General features: G+C 35.8%; 1 protein-coding gene across 5 annotated transcripts in view; it reads left to right on the top strand.

Moving 5' to 3' along the window:
• The window catches only part of FBXO9 (F-box protein 9), a 27532-nt gene extending 461 nt beyond the window's left edge, over positions 1-27071 (top strand). The window contains exons 1-13 of one of the 5 annotated variants that reach the window (XM_088795654.1): positions 142-287; positions 3129-3215; positions 5533-5688; positions 7624-7681; positions 9128-9227; positions 11293-11423; positions 12295-12409; positions 16513-16631; positions 16832-16922; positions 17605-17700; positions 18024-18117; positions 19977-20128; positions 26450-27071. In XM_088795654.1, the coding sequence (XP_088651780.1) occupies positions 282-287; positions 3129-3215; positions 5533-5688; positions 7624-7681; positions 9128-9227; positions 11293-11423; positions 12295-12409; positions 16513-16631; positions 16832-16922; positions 17605-17700; positions 18024-18117; positions 19977-20128; positions 26450-26558 (1314 nt within the window). In that variant the 5' untranslated portion in view covers positions 142-281 and the 3' untranslated portion in view covers positions 26559-27071. Of the gene's footprint in view, positions 1-141; positions 288-3128; positions 3216-5532; positions 5689-7623; positions 7682-9127; positions 9228-11292; positions 11424-12294; positions 12410-16512; positions 16632-16831; positions 16923-17604; positions 17701-18023; positions 18118-19976; positions 20129-26449 lie in introns of those variants that run through there. The other 4 variants (XM_088795655.1, XM_088795656.1, XM_088795657.1 and 1 more) reach the window with 4 other exon arrangements.

The following is a 27071-nucleotide window of genomic DNA, read 5'->3' as shown; positions in this document are numbered from 1 at the left end:
GCCAGGCCTGGGGGAAAGTCCCAAGGGAGCCGGACGAGGCTGAGAGGAGCGGGAGCGGCACGGCCGCTACCCATCAGGACCTCTGGCCTGAGAGGGAGTGGAGTGGGTGCCAGCCTTCACCGCTCTCGGGGGTTTTTTGTTGCTGAACCCCTCAGTCGGGATTCGATGTGAAGAGAGCGGGTTTGCAGGACGGCCGAGAAAAATGCCTCTTCGCGGCTCGCTAGAGACAGTGAACTGATCTCGCCCCTCCTGAGGGATTTTATCAAAGGCAGTGAGCATAGATGGAGGTGAGCCGTCGCAGCCTCTGAAATCCGGAGGGGGCCGTGGCATGCGGAGACACTTGTTGATTGCGCCTCCTCTGGAAAGCCGTGCCCACAGGCGATTCGGGCCCGTGTAGGAGGCCGTGAGTTTAGGACGCACCTGACCCGTGACACGCCAGTCCCCTGGGTAGGGTATTGGCAGGCAGTGCTGGCGGCGTGGGGTTGGAAGGATTATGTCTCACCCCACAGCACTGAGGGCCCGAGAAGCATCAGTGCGGTCCAAATGGAGAGTCTGAGCTAAACTCCAGAGATGGACAACGCAAATTCCATAGGACTATTGCATGCTGGAATACGTAGTCTGCCCTATGCTGCCTTTCTTTGGCTTTGAATAAATTGTCCATCCCAGAAACTATCTCTGGATAGGGTTGCATGAATCAAGGGTAAAATGATACCAAACTAATTAGCTTATAGTACACACGTATTTATTGGTTAAACGAATAGCTGAATGAATTTATTAATCTGGAGGATAGAAGAACTAGTAATTGACTATGCCCCTAAACTTTGAAAAGTAGTTCTCTGACCAGGATTAAGCACTTAACTTCTTGTATTTCGTTAACCCCATAGGTAAAACAGGAGTAAAATGATGAAGACATGAGCTACTCAAGTGAAGGGTGAGGTTTAGGTCAAACTTAATTAGGAAAAATAAAGTGAAAAACTCTGGGTGACAGCCAAGTACCTACTTATTTCAGGTGGTATTTGAGTTGAAAATTGTAGTAAAACCCCAAATTAGATAGTTTCTTGTTTTTATCATACTGTCAGAATCAAAGTAGTAATGGATTAGAACTCTTATTGTGACACAGGAGATCAGGGAAGAAGAAAGATGCTGTCTGTACTATAGGTTTCCTGTTTCCTCATTTTTGAGACATGCATCATATATCCACGTGGCATTTTATTTGTTAGTTCAACCAATTTATTTGAGCACCTATTATCAACCTGGCATAGTGCTAGACCCTGGTACAATACTAAATAATCTTCAGTATAACCAAACCTGTAAGGTAATTTGTGGTAAAGTTAGTCATAGAATGTCACATATGGAAAATGACCTTAAAGGTCTCCAAATCCAACACCATTTCTTTACAGGTGAGACCGCTGAGGCCTGGGCAGACATTTACAGTGAATCAAGCAATGTATTTGGCCTTCTAAGGTTACAGAGATGACTGAGATATGATCCCTGTTCCCACCCAGTGCACTAACTAGCAAAGAAACAAAAAGAATCTCAATACAAGTTTTAAGTGCTGTGATACAAGCACAGTGTAATGGGAAAACAGGAGGCAATTAAAAGAATCAGAAAATGCTTCCTACTGGGATGATTCCTGAACTGCATCTTGAAGGATGAGTAGAAGTAGCCAAGTGAAGAAGCAGTCATTCCAGATGGAGAGAGCAAGCAGCATATGAGCACGGAACTGGAGTGAGCAGGGCTCTTGAAGGCTGTTTAGAATGACCACTAGGCAAGAGGTGAAGGCTGTTACTAAGAGGATACCCTAGAGAACTCAGATCTCCTCCTATTAGCTGTACTTAGAGTTCACAGTAATAAAGCGGACTCTTACTTGAGAGAGAAACACACTTCTCAATGGGATCTATAAATTCAAATTCCTTATTGTGTATTTTCTTATTAGTGATGTTCTTAGTAGAGAAAGCTCCCAGCTTAAAGACTCAAAAACAGAAAAGTATCTGACAATAATAGGCCAATGCTTACATTTTCCAGTTTTCTGGAAGTTCGTATGAGTCTCGGCCTCTCCCAGTTATTTCTTTGCTGATTTAGCTTTTACAGTGGGCCAAGCACTTTACCATGTACTAACTAGTTCAGGTTTTAAAGGCACCTCTGCTTTAAGTCTGGTTGCCAGAGATAAGATAGGAAATGAGGCTTGTTTATGTTGCGCTGTAAAGTAGTACAAGTATATGTGGTTGCCGTATTCCAATATATGTGTTAATACAAACATTTTTTTCCTGGAAACAAATTACAACTAAAATTGGCAATTGTGAAACTTACTATCTTTGGAACGAGTTAAATTAAATAGGTTTTATTATTTTTGTTTCTAACTAACCTTCAAGGTCATTTCCCTGATTGCCACATTTCTTTATGGAACTGAACACATTAAGTGTTGAGCAAGTCCCATTTGCTAATAAGTCTATTAGCTAACAGACTGAACTTACACAGTATTTCATCTTCACTGGAAGGTAGGGTTCAGTTTAATTTAGCAAATATTTATTGAGAGCAAAAGGATAAAATGAAAGGAAACTGACCTGAGATCTCTATTAAGCTCTATTAAGCCAGGCATAGTAATTCCATCCCAACTTTATTCCACTTTAAGTTAATCTATTAAAATGTTGATTTATAAAACACATAAAATAAAAGGGGCTTCTTTACAAAAACATCCACTTTCTATGTCTATGAGCTTTCCTAGTACATTTAAAATAGTAATAAAATTCATATTCACATATTAATATGCCAGTGTGTAAAAGAAGGGAAATCCATATATGGATTATACATAGTCTTTTAAGTGATCCATGAAACAAAAATTATTTGCTGAACTCTATACCACAACTAAATGTTATTTTCTGAAGCAAAGTTGTTCTTTTCAACCACTTTAAACTAGAGCCCCGTGAAGTGGTTTATTCTACAGTATTAAAAAATTATAAAGTGTCAGGTTTTTCTGATTGGAATCATTAAACTTACTGTAAAGAAGGTATCTAGAGAGAAACAACTATATATTTCATTGGGTAAGTAGCTGAATAGGAGATGTAGTTTTCAGAGGGAAACTGATGTTTGTATATTCCTGATCATTATTTTTGTTCTTTTTCCCTCAGGCAGAAGCTGAGGAAGATTGTCATTCTGATACTATCAGAGTAGGAGATGATGATGAAAATGAAAGCCCTGCTGAAACAGATCTGCAGGCATGTTTCTTCATTGTGTATTTAATTCTTATTCCATCGTTTTGCATACATATGCAAAAATTGGTCATAATTGTGAGGATTTATAGGTTCTTATTTGCATTGAATTTAACTATTTTTATACTCATCTATGGAATACTTAAATTATAACTATGTTATGGATTTCTTTTTCTATAAAAAGATATATCAATAATTGCTGTTATGTAGTTCAATGTATGAGTTTAAAGTGTCCACACCTGGGTAGGCTTAAGCATGACTCAAAACTCATCACTTTAAAGTAAAAGATTGACAGATTTGACCTAAAAGTTTAAAATTTATATGTATAGCAAAAAACATCATGAATCAAGAAAACTAATCAGCTGTATAAACTATTTACCATACATGGGCAGAGGATTGATAGCCTCAGTATATAGGACAGTCTTTATAAATTAGAAAGATATGAATGGACAACTCGTGGAAAAAATGATATAAATGGCTACTAAACATTTGAAGAGATAATTAGCCTCATTGATAATTTAAAAAATGCAAATTAAATCTACAATGAGATTTTTTTTTTTTTTTTTTTTTTAATTTTCAAAAGAGTTTATTTGAGCCCAAACTGATGACAAATGGCTGGGAAGCAAGATCTCCAGTATTCCCAAGATTTTTTTTTTTCAAAACGATCAGATTGGTTGGTAGTAATGCCCGTTGCCGTACAGGCTGTGAGAACACTTATGCAGTGTACATGAAAGCATAAATTGCTACAGCTTTTTTGGAAGGCAGAGTTGCAATATGGATCAAAATGAGAAACATACATTCCTTTTGAACCAGCAATTCTACTTCCAGGAAATTAATAATGGGGAAAGTGAGTAAAAATAGGTGTACAAAAATGTTTATTATAGCATTGTTTATATGGAAAAATGGAATACAACCTAAATATCCATCACTTGTGTTAATGATGCGTCCATATAGTGAAATACACTGCAGCCATTTCAAAGGATGAGGTAAATCTTTGTGCATTGAAATAGAAAAATATTCATTGTAATTAGTTAAGTGTGTCTTACTGAATTTATAAGCTTTATAATATTTATTTGGAAGGTGTCATCTAGTAGACATTAAAAGTGCTGCTAAAGATTCTTTAGGTGAGAGGTATGTGTGTTAGATGTAGGAAGGTAGGAACCAAAATCAAAGCAGTATACAGAATGTAGAGAAAAATTATTTTTAAACTTAATGTATATATACCTTTTTTTAAAAAGCCAGGACTAACGTACACCATCCTATAGGAATGGCCGCCTTTGAGAGGAGGGGCATCCTGGGTTGGTTCCCCGGAAAGCAGACTAGGAGGTGGAGAGTACCATGTAGGAGGTTTTTTAAGCAGTGCTCTTGGGATCAACAAACACCACCATCAGGATATAAGAGGGTGGCAAAAAAATGGATACACATTTTAAGAAAGGAAAAACCTGTATTAAAATTGTAATATGCAATGTATACTGATAACAAAAGATGAATACAAGTCACGTGTAGACATTTTTGTGGCACCCCCGGTAGAACTGTTTTGTCACATCCACGGGAAGGAAGGGAGGGAAGCCAGAGTTGGGGTGAGTTGAGCTACTGTGTAGTCTTAATGGACCCCTGTAGCTATTCCTGTGGAAGTTCTGAGGATGGAATAACCTTTTAGAGCCTGCCTTTTTTAGTCACTGATCACTGTTCATTGGTCAGTCATTGGGTAGGGCTCACCTAGGAAGGGAGTTAGGATCTTGCTGAGACAATAGCCAAAAGGGCTGACAGTGGAGGGCTGTTTTTTGGCAATACTCCCCAGAGCTGGGGCAGTTAGTGCTTTATTCTTGAAGGGGCATCTGGGCAGCACAGCGGAGTCCATCACACAGAGGACTTCACTCTTTCTATATTTAAAAAAATGTTAATGCTATATATTAGAAAAAGTATTTACTTTTTTAAAAAGAGAATGGTTATTAAAAGAAGTACTTTGGGCTCACTTACAAAATTTTTAGCAGCAGTCTTAACATCTACTAGGTGATGTATACCAAGTAAACAAATGTTTGAAAGCATCTAAGTGGTGGCTTATATTTTTGATTCTAATTAAAATTTGGTTTTCCCATCCCGTTAGATGTTTCCCGTATAGACACTCTTGTTTTAGGCAAATTTTCATGATTTCAAAGTTTTAAGCAGAAAATTATTTTAGAAGATAATAAGTGTTTAATGGTATTAACTTAGTAATTTAAAAGACTATATATATGGAAATTGACGTTGGACCGATTGACAAGTTGTTCCAGAGTTGAGCTACTCTTCCTTGATGAGTCCTAAAGTACTTTTCTCCTCTTAGGCACAACTCCAGATGTTCCGAGCTCAGTGGATGTTTGAACTTGCCCCAGGTGTAGGCTCTAGCAATTTAGAAACTCGATCTTGCAGAGCAGCAAGAGGTTCTTTTCTGAAAGCAGGGGAGACCAAAGGAAAGCAAGAACTGGCAAAAGAAGAAAAGTTAAGTATTATGGGCATTGTACTTACACAAATTTTGACAAATATACCAGTTTATCCATCCCTCACTACTTCTTCTATATACTTTATGATGTCACCACTCCTTATGGGCTTCTGTCCTGCAGGTATACTATCTTCATGGAACTGTCTTTGGTAATTTATAGACCCCTGAGATTCATCTGGTGTCTAAAAGATTGATGCCTCTGAATTTATTACAGAAGCCCAAAAAAGGGAAAAAAATTACTCAAATATTAACAACGTTTCAAAGTCTTAATGTAGTATTTTGTTATATTTTGAATTAAAGAAATTTATAGTGATACATTCATCATTTCCTTGTTCTGGAATATTTTGAAAGTGCTCACACTGAAAAAATTTTGAATGCTGTCTCATTGTTCACTTCTTTCCTAGTACTTATTCATATGAAGTGGGCATGGCAGACCATCTTACTTTTCATTCTATTCCATAGAGGCTGTCATCTTTACAGCATCAGATCCAAGTTTTTGTTTACAAGCAATTTGCCGTTAAATAATTGACATTACCATGATAACTAAAAACTTCCATATTCATTTTGTTTAATTTTAACTTTGAAACAGTTACAGATTCAGAGGTACTGGGATGTCCCGTGCACCCTTCTCCCATTTGCCCTCGATGGTGGCATCTTGCATAGCTATAGTACTAGGAAATAGACATTGGTACAGTCCACAAGGCTTATTCAGATTTTTCAGATTTACAAGCACTTTTTTGTGTGTCTGTATATAAATAGTTCTGTGCAATTTTATTACAGAAGTGTAATAAAACAGAACTGTTTTGTCACCACAGGGGTCCCTCTTGCTGTACCCTTATAGCTCGTTGTACTCTCTCTTCCCTCCCGCCTAGCTAGCCATTCCTAGCTCCTGGCAACCACTAATCTGTTCTTCATTTCTATAATTTTAATATCCAAAAATATTGTGTAAAGGGAATTATACACTATGTAAGCTTTTGAGGTTGGCTTTTTCCCTGAGCATAATTCCTTTCAGCTCCATTCACATTGTTGCGTGTATATCAGTAGTTTGTTTCTTTTTATTGCTCAGTAGTATTGCAAGTTATGGATGTACCGCAGTTCTATTCACTGGTTGAAGGACATTTGGGTTGTTTCAAGTTTTGGGCTCTTATGACCTGCTGTGACTATTCCTGTGCAGATTTTTGCATGAACATAAGTTTTCATTTCTCTAGCCCAAGAGTGCAGTTGCTAGGTTGTATGGTAAGTGTATGTTTGGTTAAAAGAAACTGCCAAACTGTTTTCTGGAGTGCTTGCACTATTTTATGTTCCCCCCAGCCATGCAAGAGTGATTCAGTGTCTCATCCTCACCAGGATTTGTTGTCATTACTTTTTCATTTTAGCCATTCTGATAGGTGTGTAGTAATACCTCATTGTAATTTTAATTTGTATTGCCCTAATGTTTAACGATGCTGAATATCTTTATATCCTCTCTGTGAAATAACAGTTTGTCTCTTTTTTAATTAGATTGCTTATGTTTTTACTGTTGGTGTTTTGAGAGTTCTTTTTGCATTGTAAATATGTGTTTCTTATAAATACTTTCTGTCAGTTTGTAACTTGTCTTTTCATCCTCTTTACAGGGTGTTTAGTAGAGCAAGTTTTTAATTTTGATGAGGTTCAATTTATCAGCTTTGGATTGTGCTTTTGGTGTTAAGTATAACAACTCTACCTACTCTTAGGTCTCTTAAGATTTTCTTTTTTTTTTCCCTAAAAGTTTTACATTTAAGTCCATGGTCCACGTTCAAGGTAATTTTTATGTAAGATGTAAGGTTTAGATCAAGGTTCATTATTTTACCTGTGGATGTCCTATTCTAGTACCGCTTGTTGAAAAGGTGATATCCTTCCACTATCCATACTCACTTTTAATACTAATTTTCAAAAATTGTTTTTCACTGTTTATAGGCTCGAGAACTCTTCCTAAAAGCAGTAGAAGAAGAACAAAATGGAGCTCTCTATGAAGGTAAAAACTCAGAGCCCAGGATCATATTTGTCATGACATGACATTCCTGAGTAACAATGCTGTTACTGACCAAATTTTTTTTTACCAGAATATATTTGGTATAGAACATCTGTCTCCTTGTATCCTAAATTGTTTTTAAAAAAATCAAAAATAAAAGCTACATTTCTACATAACCTGTCTCCTTCCAAAAAATATTGCTCGGAAACCTCATCATATTCGTAGGATGAGTAAAATAATCTTTTTCTACATTTAGGTTTTAGTATTTATTCTTCATTATTAAAAGTCTTGAAAATATTGTCACTCATTTAAAAATAGATATGCTTCTTTTATAGGTGAAAGTACTTCATAGAAGGGGAATATTAAAGATAGATTGAGAAATATATACATGTTTTCTAAGTTCTCATTTACATTATATATATGTGTATGTATATATATATATTCCATATATATATGGAATACCCTTTAACTAATTGTTTGTATTATTAACCTAATAGAAATGTGTAAGTAAACAAAAAGATGGGGCTGTTTACTGTATTGGGGTTTAATTTTGTGATAGTAAAGCTAATAATTGGAGCATAGGAAAGATACTTGTGCTTGGATTACTTGAAAATGCCCCCAAAATAACATTTTCAGAACTATTGCATTTATTTGCAAATTTCTCCTAGTGATAATTTTTACTCTGAGACATTAAAAGGGTCCAATTAATATCCCTCCATAATTTTCATTACTTTGTGAGAGTCCCATCTCCATTTAGTATACGATGATTCACCCAGAGTAAAAAAACATGGCAGAACATACTGAATTGAATAGACTTCATTTAAGGGAAAAAAAAAACTAGTTGGCCTCTACATCCCCAAGTTCTATTGGTATATCTCTGTGGAAAACATTATTAAATATTGTAACTAAACCCCCCGGGCCAGGAGTTTTAACTTAAAAACAAACAGGTTTTAAAGGTTCTTAAGTTAAATAAGAGGGAGCTGGACTAATGGAAGTTGGATTTGAAGAATAAATTCCAAAAAACTCTTCTCTTTATTCCACCCATTAGGGAGCATTTGATTTTCCTTAACTCTGCGTCCTAGAAAGAAAAGTTTGCTTAAAAGTGTTTTTGTTGGGGCTACAGCAATTGCATTTTCAAAGTTTGAAGAAAGACAACCACCTGCGATCACTTTTAACAAAACATAAGAAACTGAGTCAAAAGATGGGAAGGGCTACAAGATAAGATAAAGTGCAACATCTTAAGTTTCTATAACATGTTAACTTTAGAAAAAAGAAATATTATTTTGGATTAGTAAGGTTTGGAAATAAGTTTGTTCACTGAACTACTGTTGCATGTAGAAAAAGGAAATTTGACTGTAAAAAAAAGTTACCAAATTAAACCACAGTTAAGGCTAAGGAAATGACAAAAATGTGTGGTCATAGCTAATTTAGCTTTATTTCTTCTTTTAGCCATCAAGTTTTATCGTAGGGCTATGCAACTTGTACCTGATATAGAGTTCAAGATTACTTATACCCGGTCTCCAGATGGTGATGGCGTTGGAAACAGCTAGTGCGTATATAATTTGATAGACAGTAATACATAGTTTGTTCAAGTTAAGAGTCTTTGCCCTGTTGTTTTAACATGTTAAGAAGATGGTGCTAATTTCGTTAAGTTACATAGTCTTTAATATACAGATTTGTTTGTAAAGTTGTAGAAATTTTTTAATTAGGGAAATTTTAAGATTAAAATATAGTAATGCACTTTTTAAACAGACATAAGAAAAATAAGGTGATGAAAGAATTTTTTTTGTAAAAGCAGTGATTACTGAAAAGAGTAAATTAAAAGGCCTATTTCAACTTTCTGAAACCTGCTTAAAGTCAAAACTGTTAAAATGTAATTAGATCCAAGCTAAAAAAATGTTAATAATGGTTGAAATTGGGTTATGGGTACATTATGGGATTTCATTACACTAGTCTTTCTCCTTTCATATATGTTTGAAACTATACATTTTTTTTTTTAAAAAAAAGGCTTTTCATTTTATTAGGAAAATGCTAAATTGTAACAAGACATTGTTTATTATTCTCTGAAGGTATGTAGGTAGAATATAATAAGGCTAACATTGGTTTAAGAGCACAGGTGCAAGATAGAAGCACGCCTAAAAGAAACCACATTTCGTTGTATAGATGCCACTTGAATCAAAGTCATGAAGTAGCATTGATGGTTTTATATGGACACAGATCAAGAGAACATATTTTTAAATCCATACCTTTGAAGCCGTTTGCAAAACAATTATAAAATTGTTTTGGCTTAATTTCTTTATCCCCCCAAAGCCCAATTTGCTGATATTAGAATGGAAAGGTGTATAGACTCATGAGACCATGTCAGGTTTAAAATGTGCAATACATAGGAAAATAGAGTTTTGATAATGAGATATTATCTACCATATTACATTGTTACCTCTGTCACAAAATAATTAAGAAGCTGTCTTCGATAGCTTATGTTTATTGCCAGTGTTTGTAACTGCTTGTAGTATTAACACTTAAGCTTTGGGGAAACCATATTGGAAACATCCCAATGATGTCAGTATTAATTACCTGTTTGAATTTTTGGGCTAATAATGTTGTTCACCGAAATTAGGTTTAACAGTGTAAAGTAGTTCATACTCATAAAGAATCATTTGGGCCTTTTCTAAGCCTTTTAAAAATTTGGGTACAGTCATTTAGACCCTGGTCTTAGCCAGATTTATAAATAGACTCCAAGTGCTGTTAAGAAGGTTTGTATTAAAACATTAGAGAAACATTTCTTTTCTCTGTAGTCCCTTTATACAAACCCAGATGCTATGAAAGTTCTTTAAGGATACAATCGTTTCTTTCTGTTATCAGATCTAATGAGGCCTAAAAGTCTCTTTGCTGTTCTTTTGCCTTCTGTAAAACATTAGTGCCCTTGAGTCTATCTAGCCCCATCCACAGTCTCCCTTTGTTATATTATAATAAGCCCTTCCTGGTTTTCTAACTTCATCCTTATCCAAGCATTTTTGTAAGTCTGATCATTTTTAAGGTTACTTTCAGCAAAAATGGAAAGCTAGATACTTTTCTAAGAAATCTTAAGTACATATTTATTTATATTAGTAGATGATTTGTGAACCCTGCTAAGATTTTTAAATTACACACTTAACCTCTCTAAAGAAAGGGTGATAAGGCACATCTGTTTGAAAACCCTTGGTAAGTAAGAACCTCAGATGACATCTGTATATTGATTTTTATCCAATTAGAATGGATTATGGGCACTTAAAAGAATATATTTATATAAGATTTTTAAAATCATTTGAAATTATCTGTTTCTCTAACACATGAAATCTCTACAATAAAATGAATTAAATCTCAACACCTGTATCCCCAAAATTCTAAGTCTTTCTGGATGGGAAATAATATTGCTGAAGCTTTTTTATTCAAAAGACTTGGTATGGTACTCCTTTGCAAGGCAGGATAAGTTTTCACCACATCAAAGAAAAGAGTAAGAAGTTTGCTTTTAGGTGACTTTTTCAAAAGATTTGAAAATATAAGAAAAATCAGTTTCTAAGCTTTATGTTTGTAGACTGAGGCACTTAGTTTATTCACCTCCCTTCTTTTTTCAGCATTGAAGATAATGATGATGATAGCAAGATGGCAGATCTCTTGTCCTACTTCCAGCAGCAGCTCACATTTCAGGAGTCCCTGCTCAAACTGTGTCAACCTGAACTTGAGAGCAGTCAGACTCACATATCAGGTGTGAATTGGTGCTTGTTATAACGCCATGAGAAATACTTTCAGCTCAGATTTTCGTTTTCCAAACTTAAAAGGTCAGATAACTTGCCAGATAATTGCTCTAGTTCAAAATATGGTTGGAGATTTAGTTATACTTGCTGTTTGTGTATACTAATAAGCTTTTCAAAGTCTGAGGTAGAACAGAATTTGTAATACAGTTGTTCAAGGATGCCGTACTTTTTTCAGTGAAGATCTAGGGGGGTGGTATGTGAGTTGTGGGGCGGTCCTAAGAAAATTGGGGGAATGCTGGTTACATCAGGTTTTAGCCAAGTTGGACTGTAGTCCTGGGATGGGCGGAATGTTTAAAAATGCATGTTTTTTCTTCTCATATGTTAAGTGTTTAGTTATGGGACTTTTCAGAGGACAATTGAAAATTTTCAAGAAGATGAAAATAACTTTTTATTGTTAAATGTAATATGGATCACACATACCCATATATAGCAAACTATTTCTCTTTTAGGTTGGTGCAAAAGTAATTGTGGTTTTTGCAATTATTTTTAACCTTTTAAACCGCAGTTACTTTTGCACCAACCTAATAACACTCTTATTTTAATATATTTTGGTGGTAAAATCTTCCAAGGGAAAGGGGTGCTTTATAAAAGTAGCTTTAGATCTGTTCTATACTAAAAAAAAAAAAAAACAAAGATATTTGTGTCTTGATGTTAGGAACCATTACTACCTTTGGGTAGTTAAATACACTCATGCTTTACATCTGAGCAATACTGAAGGTGTGATTTATAAATTTCTAGGAATATATAAAGACGCCTGCAGTGAGAATGTGACAGTAGAATGACATATAGGAGAGTCACTGAAAAGATGATTTTCTTTTGCAGTACTGCCAATGGAGGTCCTGATGTACATCTTCCGCTGGGTGGTGTCTAGTGATTTGGATCTCAGATCGTTAGAGCAGTTGTCGCAGGTGTGCAGAGGATTCTATATTTGTGCCAGGTACTTCTGTTTTAAAACAACTCAGACAGTGGTGAAAAAAGGGATTCTAGTCTTTGTCAATTTTGAAAAGAGAATTTGATGGGTGTTCTGGGTAAAAGGTTAGAATGAACAGTTTTGCTAAGATGTACATGTGTGATTTTCTCAAACTACTTAGCACTTAAAGGCTAGAGTGTACTAGGTTTCCAGGGTATCGAATAATATGTAGAACAGGTACAGTCACACATATTACTTCCATAGGCTAGTTTTAGTTTGCATGCTAGTTTAGCTGACTTGGAAAAAGAATTATGCTTAAAATAATACTCAAGTCGTTTTCACAGTAACTCTAAACCCATTAAGTGGTAATGATTTAAATTTCGATTACACTGGAATTTTCTTTTGGCCCATTAAAAGTTATCCTATACTTTTAAAATCATGCTATGTGAAGAATAATCTTCATCGTTTAGAAAAACGTCATTTGAGACCAGTATAGTAGTCTTTCATGGGCATCTTATGTAGAAATATAGACTTAGTCCTTAGCATCTAGAACTTTTTTATAACTTTAGTTCTTAAAATTCAGATGCATTATTTAAAAAACAAACAAACCTCATTTCATTTGGAGTCTTGTATTTTGGGTAAAACATTTGAATTGCTTGTAGCCTTTGTTTTTTGGTGATTCCATGTACTATTCTAGTTAACAAGTACCTATTAAGCAACTAGTGGATTGCCACCAACCTTTTAAAATTGGGATCTCCAGCACTGTTACTCAGTTAACTTTTATTTATACATGAGAAAACATAAAGAGGGAATTGATTAAGAAAACATTATCTGGGATAAAACTGTATGTGTTATGAAATAAAAGTAATAGGTAAAAAAAATTTTTGATATACTTGCAACATAAGTTTGGGGGGATCTCTTTTTGCAGACTGGCTCCAATGTAAGTAGTTTTCATGTATTTAAACCAATATTTTAAGTTATAGTTGTTAAAAATATTTTGAGCTGTATCAGAATCATGTGAATAGTCAATACATCTTTTACTTGACTTTTTGCACTAATCCCATAGCAAAGCCTTGTTGGTGCTACCTTCAAACTGTATCTGCAGTCTGACCACTTTACTAGTCCTCCAAAATACCATCCTGATTTAGCCACCGTAATGCCTGGTCTGGATTATGGCAGTACCATCCTACGTGGTCTCGTGGCTTCCAGTCTTAACCCCTGAAGCATATTCTCCATAAACTACCAAAGTGATATTTTTTTGCCTTCCTTTTTTCCCATGCTCTTACCTCTTTTGGTAACCATCAACTTGTTTTCTATATCAGGTGTTTCTAATTTGTTTTGTTTATTCATTTGTTTTGGTTTTTTAGATTCCACATACTATAAGTGAAATCATATGGTATTTGCCTTTCTCTGTCTATTTTACTTAGCATAATAACCCTCTAGGTCCATCTACATTGTCGCAAATGGCAAGATTTCATTCTTTTTTATTGCTGAACAATCTTCCATTGTGTGTGCGTGTGTGCGCACGTGCGCACGCGCGTGTGTATCACATATCACATCTTCTTTATCCATTCATCTATTGCTGGACATATCTTGGGTATTACTGGTAATACCCAAGCTGCAATGAACATAAGGGTGCATATATCTTTTTTAATTAGTGTTTTTGTTTTGTTTGGATAAATACTAGAAGTTTCGGAATTGCTGGATCATATGGCAGCTCAATTTTTAATTTTTTGAGGAATTTCCATACTGTTGCATGATGGCTGTACTAATTCACAGTCAAACCAACAGTGTACAATACAAGGGTTGCCTTTTCTCCGCACGCTTTCCAGCCCTTGTTATTTGTTGATTTATTGATGATGACCATTCTGGCAGGTGTGAGGAGGTATCTTATTGTGGTTTTAATTTGCATTTCTCTGATGAGTAGTGTTGTTGAGCATCTTTTCATAGGTCTGTTGGTATTTCTATGTCTTCTTGGGAGAAATGTTTATTTAGGTCTTCTGCCCATTTTTTAATTGGATTGTTTGGGATTTTTTTTTGTTAAGTTGTTATGAGTTCCTTATATTTTGATATTAACCCGGTATCAGGTGTATCATTGGCAAATATTTCCTCCCATTCAGTACGTTTTTTCATTTTGTTGATGGTTTCCTTCGCTATGCAAAAACTTCTTAGTTTGATGTAGTCCCATTTATTTATTTTTGCTTTTGTTGCCCCTGCCTAAGGAAGCATATCCAAAGTTGCTAAGAGCAATGACAGAGTTTACTACCTATGTTTTCTTCTAAGAGTAGTAAGGCTTCAGGTCTTACATTTAAGTCTTTAATCCATTTTGAGTTTATTTTTGTTTCTGGTGTAAAAGAGTGGTCCAATTTAATTTTTTTACATGTATCTGTCCAATGTTTTTTTTAGAATTGTCCTCTTGTCCTTTATCATTATGTGATGTGTCTCTCTTTGTCTTTTTTTACTTTTATTTGTTTTAAAATTTGTTTTGTCTGATATAAGTATTGCTACCCCAGCTTTCTTTTCATTTCTATTTGAATGAAATATGTTTTTTCCATCTCTTCACCTTCTGTCTTTGTATGTCTTTAAATTTGAAGTGAGTACCTAGTAAGCAGCATATAGATGGGTTGTGTTTTTAATCCATTCAGCCACTCTGCGTCATCTTATTGGAGCATTTAATCCATTTACATTTATAGTAATTATTGATAAATATGTACTTATTGCCATTCTGTTCAGTGTTTTGTTTGGGTTCCTTTCTCTTTATTCTTTGCATATCTTATGTAGGTTTTTGCTTTGTGGTTACCATGAAGTTTATGTATATTATTCTATATCTATGGCAGTCTATTTTAAGCTGATAAGCATTTAAGTTCTATTTACTTCCCCCTCCATGTTTATGTTATTGATGTCATGTTTTAGATCTTTTTGTGTTGTGTGTCTCAACTACTTATTGTAGTTTGAGTTGAGTTTGATACTTTTCTTTTGATCTTTGTAGTAGCTTTTTAAATGTTGGATTTGCTATATTTATTAAATTTTGGCTTTACCTGTTTGATTTTTTTTCTCCTATTTTCTTATTTATGGTTATATCCTTTCCTTGTCTGCTTAAAGAACTTTACAGCAGCAACTTTACAGGCTAGAGTAGCTCCCTGTACAGGCGGTGATGTCCTGTTGTTCCGCTTGCTCCCTTTGTTCTGAGGCGAAAGGCCTGGACAGTGTAGCTGGGACTGCACTATGCTCATCTCGCAGGTGGACCAAAGCACCCAAATGGAGCTTCTGCCTGCCCTATAGATGTGGAGGAGAATGCAAACAATGGTGCTCACCAGCTTCTATGGCCTGGAAAGTTCCCACAGCTCCTGGAGGGCTCCCACGGTTTCCCAGCCTTCTCTATTCAGTCTCTTTCTCCTTTTTGTTCTTCAGCTGTGCATTCAACCCTCAGTTGTCTCACAGGAGTAATTGCTCTCCATATTCGTGTATACTTGAGTTTGCTCATGGGAGGGGCCGAATGCAGTGTCCTCCTATGCCACCGCCAGCTTGGATCTCTCCCAGAGTGATCGTTTAAAAGCATAAGTCATGCTCACAACCTACAGTGGCCTCCATCACACTTACACAGCCACTCCCACCTGTAACCACTGCTTCACTTGCCCCTGACCACTGCTCAAATTATGTAGTCTGGACTTCACCTGGCTTCCTTTGCTGCAACCACATGACTCTTCTTGCTCCTGTGGAGCACGGCAGCCACACTCCTGCCGGGGGCCCTGCACTTGTATGCTTTCTGCCCAGGATACTCGTCCTCATCACTGTAGGCACACGCCCAGAGAGCCCTTTCGTGCCACTGTATCCGAAATAGTCTTTATTTCCCAACCACCATCGTCCTTGTCTGGTTACCCCACTGTTTTTGCACTGAGCACAGCACACTACCTGAAACTTTCTTTGTGATCTAGTTTTTATTTGCTTTCCCATCCGTAAAAGAACAGGACTTTGTCCATCAGTCTGCTCCAGTGCCCAGGACAGTACCTGGCAGCCACTCAACAAATGCTTGCTGAGTAGCGGTTGGGCGGAAGCAGGAATGTTTCTTATGTCCGCATATAGGTACTGAAGCCTTTTATATGGATTGATGTTGTGCTTTTATTACCTAGGGACCCTGAAATATGGCGTTTGGCCTGTTTGAAAGTTTGGGGCAGAAGCTGTATTAAGTTTGTTCCATACACATCCTGGAGAGAGATGTTTCTAGAAAGGCCCCGTGTTCGGTTTGATGGTAAGTTGAACCCTTTGGAACTCAGGAGAAATAGTAATCTTTCATGCTGATTTTGATAAATACACACTCTGAGTTTTCTTAACAGACCTAAGTACTGAAACCATAATAAAAATGAAGCTGGGAATGTGCTATCTGATTATAAGTCTTTAAAATTTTTTACTATGTTATTAATTTTTTTAAAATGTTCTTTTTTTTTATAGGAGTGTATATCAGTAAAACCACATATATTCGTCAAGGGGAACAGTCTCTTGATGGTTTCTATAGAGCCTGGCACCAAGTGGAATATTACAGGTACAACTGTAATAAACTGAGTGAGTGAAAAATTCTCTCTCTCCAAGTATTAGTTCATTAGTTATTTGGACGTCTGTTCTCTGTGGTTTTTGCATTTATCCACAAAATGGCCCTCAGTATTTTCATCCAATCTTATAACAGGAACTGCACTGAAAGCACCAATGGGTTACAACAAATGATTTAATTCCTCCTAGCCTCTAAATCTAAGAATCATTTTACATTGTAGAGCTCTTGTCTTTTGCCCTTGGTGTATTCATTTGCCTTTGCAAGTAGCTTGTGCTCTTGTTCAGCTTTATTGTTCATCAGCTATTACTGTCAGTGAGAAATAAGCAGGTATGTTAATCAAACATGACAGACATCCCACTTTTGTTTGACGTTAATTAGTGCTTTAGGGAAAAACACACAGAACTTTAGTGGAGCAATATTTCCTCTAATTTTTTATTCAGTGAGTGAAACTAAAAGTTCAACAGTTCCCTCTAAGGAAGATAATAAAATGCCTTTAGTTCTTTGTTGCTGGCCTCACAGGTTGGCAGTCATGTTTTAATGTTTTGCCAGTTCTTTGGCCCATGGTATTTCCGTTTTGGTTTCACAGATATGAATAGGTTTAGGTCTCAGTAAATAAGGACGTGATTTATACTCGATGTGTGTGTGGTGTTTTGTGGTGTCTTTTCTTTTTACATAGATATATACGATTCTTCCCTGATGGCCACGTGATGATGCTGACAACCCCCGAGGAGCCTCAGTCCATCGTTCCTCGTTTAAGAACTCGGAATACCAGGTACGATCCTTCTGTTATTTTCTATCTGGTTCACATTTTATATGGTTAGTTGTAATCCAGTGCTTTCTTAATTTACTACTGGGTGATTTAAAAAGCAATCATTGAGGGGCACTTGTGACAAATACCAATTCCTGGAACTCCCTAGAGAGCTTACTTCAGCAGGTCTCGGGGGTCTTAGAAACTAGATTTACTCACATCTTAGTTGATTCTTCTCAGGCAATAGTGTATAAACACTATTCTAATCCATTACTTCCTGGATTACTTAAATACATGTAATAACTGGTTAATAGACTTAGTTTTAAAGTGTATTTCTTAATTTTTAGAACTGATGCAATTCTACTGGGTCATTATCGCTTGTCACAAGATACAGACAATCAGACCAAAGTATTTGCTGTGATAACTAAGAAAAAAGAAGAAGTAAGTATGCAAGGTGGAATTAACGGTTTTCTTTTTCTTTTAATACCCTGCTCATGCAAGCATTCTTGGTTAGAAAGGATAAAAATATACTGTTTCATTATTTATACTATTATACAAAATGTATGTTGACTTATAGCATATCTCTGAAGAGAGGGAGAGGGTTTTCTAAAATGTGGTTATTTCTTATTGAATCAATTTGTTTTTCTCCAAGTACTTTCTTTTTCTGGTCCAGGTTTTTCACATATGAAAATGTAAATCAAAATGTCCTGTAAAGTAATGAATAAAATCATGCCTGAATATGGTTTTTGGCTCTTCTCATTTTGAATCGTAAGGGACTTTCTTCCTAAATTAGCTCAAATAGGTAATTCTTTTATAAGGTAATTCATAAGGTAATTCTTACAGAGAATTTCAGTTTCTACTAGAAATAAGCTAATGTAAGATAATTTTCTTCTTTCTGTTCTTGCAAAAGAAAAAAACAAACAAGTATGATTGCTGAATTATGACATTCTAGAGGGCTTTAAACTCTTTTTAACAGCTTGAAGGCCAGATTTTTTTCACAGCCTTTCTCCAGGCACATTTTTTCAATCCTGGTTAAAAACCATAATGTATACCCAAGCAGTCAGTTGTGAGGGAGTTGGAATAAATACTTGTCCATTGCTTTTATAAATGAGTATAGGCTTTGAAAGAAGGTTCTCCTGTATTGAATCCCCCTCTTCTTGAGCATCTTGTGTCAAGATGGTTAGGGCAGGGTTTCTCTGTGAATCCTAGTCCTATCATCTTGTGACCTTCTGTTGCTGGCTTCTCCGCCTGGCTCTGGTAGGCTCCTGGAATCTGGGGCAGCAGTCTGAGGGGCAGAGATAGTTGCTATGACTATGATCTTGGCCGTGAGTTTCCTGAGGTCAGAGCTGGGGAGTGGTGAGGCCCTAGTTGTTTCGGTTTTATCTAACAGAAGAGTTCAGGAAATCCCACATAGAGTACCCGTTTTCTCTTCAGAACATGATGCAATGAACCCATATGTAGTGTTGATATTCTTGTGTTTTTAGCAGCAGTGTTTGCAGAAGTATGAGTCTAATGAATCTTGTCACATGTATCTCTCCACTGACTATTTTATTGTTATTGCAAGCCATAAGTTGTACTCTGTGCTTTTTCTGCAGCTTTCACCACTTTATAACTTTCTCACTAGAAATTCCTAAGTGTTTTTAAGTAGAAGGAAATACTTCAAGGAAGTATTTCAGGGAAGGCTTCAAGGTGGGAGACAAGTTTTAATTGCCATCTGAAACTGCTGTGTGACTTTGGTTAACTCGTTTGATCTGCCTTCAGCTATTAAGTAACATTAATGCAATCATATTTAGTACATGGGTTATTGTGATGATTAACTGAGATGATGATGATTAGGGAAAACAAACATATTTTTAGAGTGCTTACCATTTTTTAAGATACTCATACACATTCGCATTTGATAACCAAGACAACTCACTATGTGCAGATATTAAATTACTTTTAGTGTCACTCTTGCATAATATGTTGCTATAAATATTTGTGTTTATATACACACATATATAATACACACACACACACAGAGGGTGCCAAAAAAATGTATACACATTTTAAGAAAGGAAAAAAACTGTATTAAAATTACGCTGATGGTAACCACTTTTAGCACCCCTTGTAATTGCAGAAGTCAAACATGACTTGTATTTATCTTTTGTTATTAGTGTATATCGAGTAGTACAATTTTAATACAGTTTTTTCCTTTCTTAAAATGTGTACATTTTTTTTGGCACTACACAGATACACACACACACACAAAAAAAAAACAGTGAGGTTTCATTATAGGTCATGTATCTTTTCTTTTACAGAAGCCACTTGACTATAAATACAGATATTTTCGTCGTGTCCCTGTACAAGAAGCAGACCAGAGTTTTCATGTGGGGCTACAGCTGTGTTCCAGTGGTCACCAGAGGTTCAACAAACTCATCTGGATACATCATTCTTGTCACATTACTTACAAGTAGGTGAATGCAATAAAAACACCAAGTTTACAGAATAAATGTGTACTTCGTGTCAGGCTTAGGAAACTCTCACATAGGTTTTTATTCCTCAGAGTTAACATTACAGAGCAAAAGCAAAATATACTACTACTACAAACCAAGAAAATGGCCAAAATGGAAAAAAAGTGAAAGTGGGCCAGGAATTGGAGCATCGGGAGCTCTCACCAGAGCCCATGGGCATGTGAATGGGTACCACAACTGGAAATGAAGGCAGCATTCCACTAGTAGAATGATACGTCAGTAAGCTGTTCATGCACTGACTTACACACAGCAGTTTTGAAACACATCTTTTTTCTTCTCCCATGTTTCAGTCTTACATTTTTCACTTTATTTCCATTTGGTTTATACTTAGCGATTATACACTGATTGTAATAAAATTGTAGTCAGGACAGTAATTCTGCTGTAAAGCTCTTATATTCTAGAACCAAATGTATTGGGTGGTTCCCATATAAAGCTTTTTGTTCTATGAGTTAGGATTTTTTTTTTTTTTTTGCACTTTATTTTATATAATCATGCTTACTATCTTTAAATGTTCTTCAAAACCATTATTTTCGATTACTACAAATATATTCCACCATGATCCATGTTTTATTTATTTTGAGCATTTTATTATGAAAAATTTTAAACACACATAAAAGTTAAAAGAATTTTACAGTGAAGACCCATATACCTGCCACTGTTATCATTTAACGATACTTGCTTTTAAGTCGTATCTGTTCCTCTATCCATTGCTGTATGCATCCATCAATCCATCTTTTTTCTTTTTAAAAAAAATTTTTATTTAAGTATAGTTAATATACAGTATTATATTAGTTTCAGGTGTACAATATAGTGATTCAACATTTACATACCATATAATACGATCACCACTCTAAGTCTAGTAACCAACCATCTGTCACCATGCAAACATCACAATATTATTGAGTATATCCCCCCTCACCTTTTTCATCTCCCACTCCCTCTCTTCTGGCAACTATCTGTTTGATCTCTGTTTCTATGATTCTGTTTTGTTTAGTTTTTTTCTAAATTCTACGTTTGGTGTTTCCCTGAAAATAAGACCTAGCTGGACCATCAGCTCTAATGCGTCTTTTGGTGCAAAAATTAATATAAGACCCGGTCTTATGTTATGTTATGTTATATTATATTATATTAAAATAAGACTGGGTCTTATATTAATTTTTGCTCCAAAAGACGCATTAGAGCTGATGGTCCGGCTAGGTCTTATTTTTGGGGAAACATGGTATAAGTGAAACCATATGGTATTTGCTTTCTCTACCTGACTTAGTTCACTTAGCATAATACCCTCTAGATTCATCCATATTGTAGCAAATGGCAAGATTTTATAATTTTTATGGCAGAGTAATACTCCATTTACACACACACACACACACACACACCCCACATCTTTATCGATGGATACATAGGGTTTTGAGGACCCTCTATGCTATTTTCCATAGCAGCTGCACCAATCTGCAATCCCACCAACAGTGCATGAGTGTTCCCTTTTCTCCACATTCTCGCCAACACTTGTTGTTTGTTGATTCATTGATGGTAGCATTCTTACTGGTGTGAGGTGATATCTCTATAGTTTTGATTTGCATTTTCCTGACATTACCGTGTTTCCCTGGAAATAAGACCTAACCGGAAAATAAGCCCTACCATGATTTTTCAGGATGACATCCCCTGAATATAAGCCCTAATGTGTCTTTTAGAGCAAAACTTAATGTAAGACCCAGTCTTATTTTCAGGGAAACACGGTAGTGATATTGAGCTTCTTTTCATATGTCTGTAGGCTATCTGTATGTCTTTGGAGAAATGTCTCATCGTGTCCTCTGACCCTTTTTTGATATCAATTCCTTATTGGATATATCATTTGCAAATATCTTCTCTCATTCAGTAGGCTGTCTTGTTATTTTGTTGATGGTTTCCTTCACTGTATAGAAGCTTTTTAGCTTGATGATGTCCCATCTGTTTATGTTTGGTTTTGTTTCCCTTGCTCGAGGGGACATAGCCAAAATAAGATTACTAAGACTGATCCCTGATAGTTTACTAGCTATGTTTTCTTTTGTGAGTTTCATGGTTTCAAGTGTTACATTTAAGTCTTTAATCCACTTTGAGTTTATTTTTGTAAGAGAGTAGTCCAGTTTAATTTTTTTGCATGTGTATATCCAGTTTTCCCAACAACACTTCTTGAAGAAACTGTCATTTCTCCATTGTATATTCTTGCCTCCTTTGTTGTAAATTAATTGACCATATAAGCAAGGGTTTATTTGTGGGCTTTCTGTTCTGTTCCTTTGATCTGTATGTCTGTTTTTGTGCCAGTACCATACTGTCTTGATTATTATAGCTTTGTAGTATAGTTGGAAATCAGGAAGTGTGAGACCTTCCACTTTGTTCTTTCTCAAATTTGCTGTGGACATTTGTGGTCTTTTGTGATTCCATATAAATTTTAGAATTATTTTTTCTAGTTCTGAAAAGAATGCCATTCGTATTTTGATGGAGATTGCATGGAATCTGTAGATTGCTTTGGGTAGTATTGTCTTTTTAACGATATTAATCCTTCTAATCCATGAGCACAATATATCTTTCCATTTATTGTGTTCTCTTCAATTTCTTTCTTCATTGTCTTACAGTTTTCAGAGTACAGGTCTTTCACCTCTTCAGTTAAATATTTTCCTAGGTATTTTATTATTTGATGCAATTGTAAATGGGATTGTTTTCATAATTTCTCCTTCTGATGATTCATTATTAGTGTATAGAAATGCAGCGGATTTCTATATATTAATTTAGTATCCTGCTAGTTTACTGAATTCATTTATTAAATCTATTAATATTTTGGTGGATTCTTTAAGGTTTTCTATATATAGTATGTCATCTGCCAATAGTCACAAGTTTACTTCTTCCTTTCCAATTTGGATTTTTTTTATTTCTTGTCTGGTTTCTGTGGCTAGGACTTCCAATCCTGTATTGAGTAATAGTGGTGAGTGGACATCCTTGTCTTGTTCTTGGTCTTAGAGGAAAAGCTTTCAGCTTTTCACCGTTAAGTATGATGTTGGCTGTGGGTTTGTCATATATGGCCTTTATCACGTTGAGGTGAGTTCCTTGTATACCCACTTTGTTGCGAGTTTTTATCATACATAGATGTTGGATTTTATTAAATGCTTTTTCTGCACGTACTGAGATGACCATATAATTTTATCGTTGGTTTTGTTGATATGATGAATTGCATGAATTGTTTTGTGGATGTTGAACCACCCTTGTATCCCTGGTATAAGTCCCACTTGATTGTGGTGTATAATCCTCTTAATATATTGTTGAATTTGGTTTGCTAGTATTTTGTTGAGAATTTTTGCATCTATGTTCATCAGGGATATTGACCTGTAATTTTTATTTTTTACTGTTTTTGTCTGGTTTTAGTAATGCTGACTATGTAGAATGAGTTTGGATGTGTTTCTTCCTGTTCAATTTTTTGGAATAGTTTGAGAAGAATTGGTATTACTTCTTCTCCGAATGTTTGGTCGAAGTAACCTGTGAAGCTGTCCGGTCTGGCCTTTTGTTTTTTGGGAGTTCTTTCTTCTTTTGATCTCTTTCCTTTTGATTGGCTGGTTTTCTTTGTATTTTGTTTTGGTTCCTTTCTCTTTATTTTTTTTGTAGGCTTTTGGTTTGTAGTTACCATTAGGTTCATATATATATCTATATATTTTAAGTTGATAGGTAGGTATTTAAGTTCAAACACATTCTAAAAGTACTGCATTTTTTCTCCCCACCACACTCTGTTTTTGATGTTAATATTTTACATATTTTTGTTTTGTGTATCCACTGACTTTACTGTAGCTAATCTTGCTACTTTTGTCTTTTAAACTTCATGTTGGCTTTTTAAGTGGTTGATTCACTGTGTTTACCGTGTTTCCCCGAAAACAAGACCTAGCCAGATCATCAGCTCTAATGCATCTTTTCGAGCAAAAATTAATATAAGAACTGGTCTTATTTTACTATAATATAAGACCGGTTCTATAATATGATATGATATGATATGATATAATATAGTATAAAATATAGTATAACATAGTATAATATAATAAATATAATACCGGGCATAATATAATATAATAGTTCTTATATTAATTTTTGCTCGAAAAGGTGCATTAGAGCCGATTTTTATTTTTGGGGAAACATGGTACTATATATTTGCCTTTACCAGTGAGATTTTTTTCTTTCTCGTTTTGGGCGAGGCTGCCCAGTGCACATGGAGCATGCCCTGTGCGTTGTGTGTTGCCTGAGCCAGATCTGGCCATGGCTGCTCTCAGTGTGTGCCTCACAACACTCTACTAGCTCCATACTTTCTCCGGGCAGGGCAGCCCGGTGCGCACGTAGCACAGTGGGTGCCTGCAGCAGCCCCCTGCTGTACCTTCCAGATCAATCTACAGGTGGAGGGGACCCCTGTACACGCTATGTATGGTGCCCTCCTGTCCCTGCTGGATCTAACTTCAGGAAGGGTGGCTGGTGACAAGTTACACAGCCCTGCCAATCACCAGGGAACCTGGATAGAGCCCCCACCCCACCCAAGGGCAGGGGAAACATAAACAATGGTGCTCACCAGTTGCTCCGGTCCTGGACAGTTCCCTCAGCTCCCTAGAGAGGTCTCTGGCTCCCGAATCTTCTTCTTTCTGCGGTTTCTTTCATTTTTTTGTGCAGAAGCTATTCAGTTGGCCCTCAGTTGTCTCTCAGGAGGAACTGCTTTAATTATAGGTGTACATTTGATAGGATCTTGGGAGAGGGCAAGCTCAGCATCTTATGAGTTGGGATTTACCTGTATGAAATAAGTAATGAACAGAAGAGTGTGTGTGAGAAAGGAGCAGTACAGAAATAAGTAAAATTAAAAAAGGAATTAGAAAATACCAATTCATGTGGATATTGAAGTTAGCTTTTGTTGGGTTTGAAAGAATATTGGTGTATTTCTGAAGGCTCTCCATTCCCATTGAATCGAAAATTCTGAGAGACGAGTTTTGAGGTCACCTTCCATTAAGTTACTTGACCACATTGTTGAAAACTTTCTGGGTTATATTTTTATCTTACAAGTAACTTTTTCCACTCATTTGGGAGATCCTGACAACAGAATGAGTGATTTTCTTTTCTCTCACTCTTACCTAACCTATGAGTCCTACTATCTCCTTTTTGCTTCTCTCAGATTTCTGTATAATTTTTCTTCTCAAAGAAAGAAACCAAACCCAGAAGCAAATGAAGAGTATCATGTTTTAGGAGAAAAAAGAACATTATTATAGACATCATTTGTAACTGCTAATGATCACAGTGACTTCCTTATAATATTTATAAAAGCACTTGAATTTTCTGCATTTGTTTATTTCTCCGGTTTTGGAGAAAATGTTCAAGACTGTAGTAGTATAACTTGTCATATGCTTCTCCTCCCATCTGCAATTGTGCCATTGGTCATGCAAATATTAATTAAATCATTAAATTCTATTCTAGGATTATAATATTCTTTCTATATTATATTTTAACAAGAGCCTTAAAATGTCTGTAGCCTTTGACTTAGAAATTCTACTCAGGAATCTGTCCAAAGGACATCATCAAAAATATCACAGCATTTTTAATTGCCAAATATTGAAAACAACCTAAATCTCTAATAAAAGAAAAATTATTCAGTCAGGTATGGTACAAGCAGACAGTGAACTATTATGCAGCCACTAAAAAGGACTTCTAGAGAGTTATTTAATGATGTTAGGATATGGTGTCATGTTGAATGAAAAAAAGGATTATTAAGAAAGTAGTGATCTCAGTAGGAAAGCTTGCCAGGTTGAAGAAACCCTAAAAGAAAGTGCTTCATGTTGCTATTTCTGGTGATAGGATAGATTTATAAGTGGTTTTTCTTTGTACTTTTCTAATTTTTCAAGTTTACTACAATATGCCTATATTGTTTAGAGCAGGGGTGTCCAAACTGCAGCCCGCGGGCCAACTGCAGCCCGCAATCCATTGTTAATTGGCCCGCAGCAAATTCCAAAAATATATTTAGTTTACTTAAATAAACCAGGTGAGGCAATACATACTTTACTTCGAGTGAGTGGCCCGGCTGTTTGTGTATTTTACCGCATATGGCTCTTGGTGAAAAATGTTGAAAAAAGTTTGGACACCCCTGGTTTAGAATTTACTGAGGTGTATTAAAAGTAAAAATAGGCTGAAGTATAAAATACTGCCGAAACATGCAAGGATTTTAAATGAGTTGAGATTTCTTTGCAACTAGTAATTTTGTGCTTTTTTTCCAGATCGTCGGGCGAGACTGCAGTCACTGCTTTTGAGATTGACAAGATGTACACCCCCTTGCTGTTTGCCAGAGTGAGGAGCTACACGGCTTTCTCAGAGAGGCCGCTGTAGAGCCTCACATCCAGTCCCGTCAGTGTTGCATGAGTTAAAGCATATACTGCAAAAGAGCACCTAAGTTATAAATGTACATATATATATATATATGTATATATATATATCTGGAATTGGAACTTATTTTACATTGTTGGAATTCTTTTAAGAAGAGTATAAATTGATTATTTTTTTTATTTAAAGGGATAGTTGATCCTTGGGGTGTTTTGTTTTGAAATTAAGCTGAAATTACACATTGTTTAAGCACATTTATGTTGTGAAAAACCTTAATATGAGCTTTAAATCATGTCCTTTTTGAGCAGATTCCTGAGTGAATTATTTCTGCCACATAAGTCTTCTGCCTGATCATCCCAATATTTAAGTGCATCAGGGAGAGCTTAATGGATAAGCATTTCTTTCACGCATGACATAGTGTCTTTTTTGCACTAAAGGCTCAAAATGTGAAAACCTGTTCTGGATTTGTTTGAAACTGACCAACAAAGATCATAAATAAACGTTTCTTTCAAGAAAATA

The sequence above is a fragment of the Rhinolophus sinicus genome, chromosome 2 (genome assembly GCF_057876585.1).
Source record: "Rhinolophus sinicus isolate RSI-liver-muscle chromosome 2, RSI-T2T, whole genome shotgun sequence".
In the NCBI taxonomy this organism is placed as follows: domain Eukaryota; kingdom Metazoa; phylum Chordata; class Mammalia; order Chiroptera; family Rhinolophidae; genus Rhinolophus; species Rhinolophus sinicus.
The sequence above is the reverse complement of the archived record's forward strand: the minus strand, read 5'-3'. Positions and strand labels throughout refer to the sequence as shown.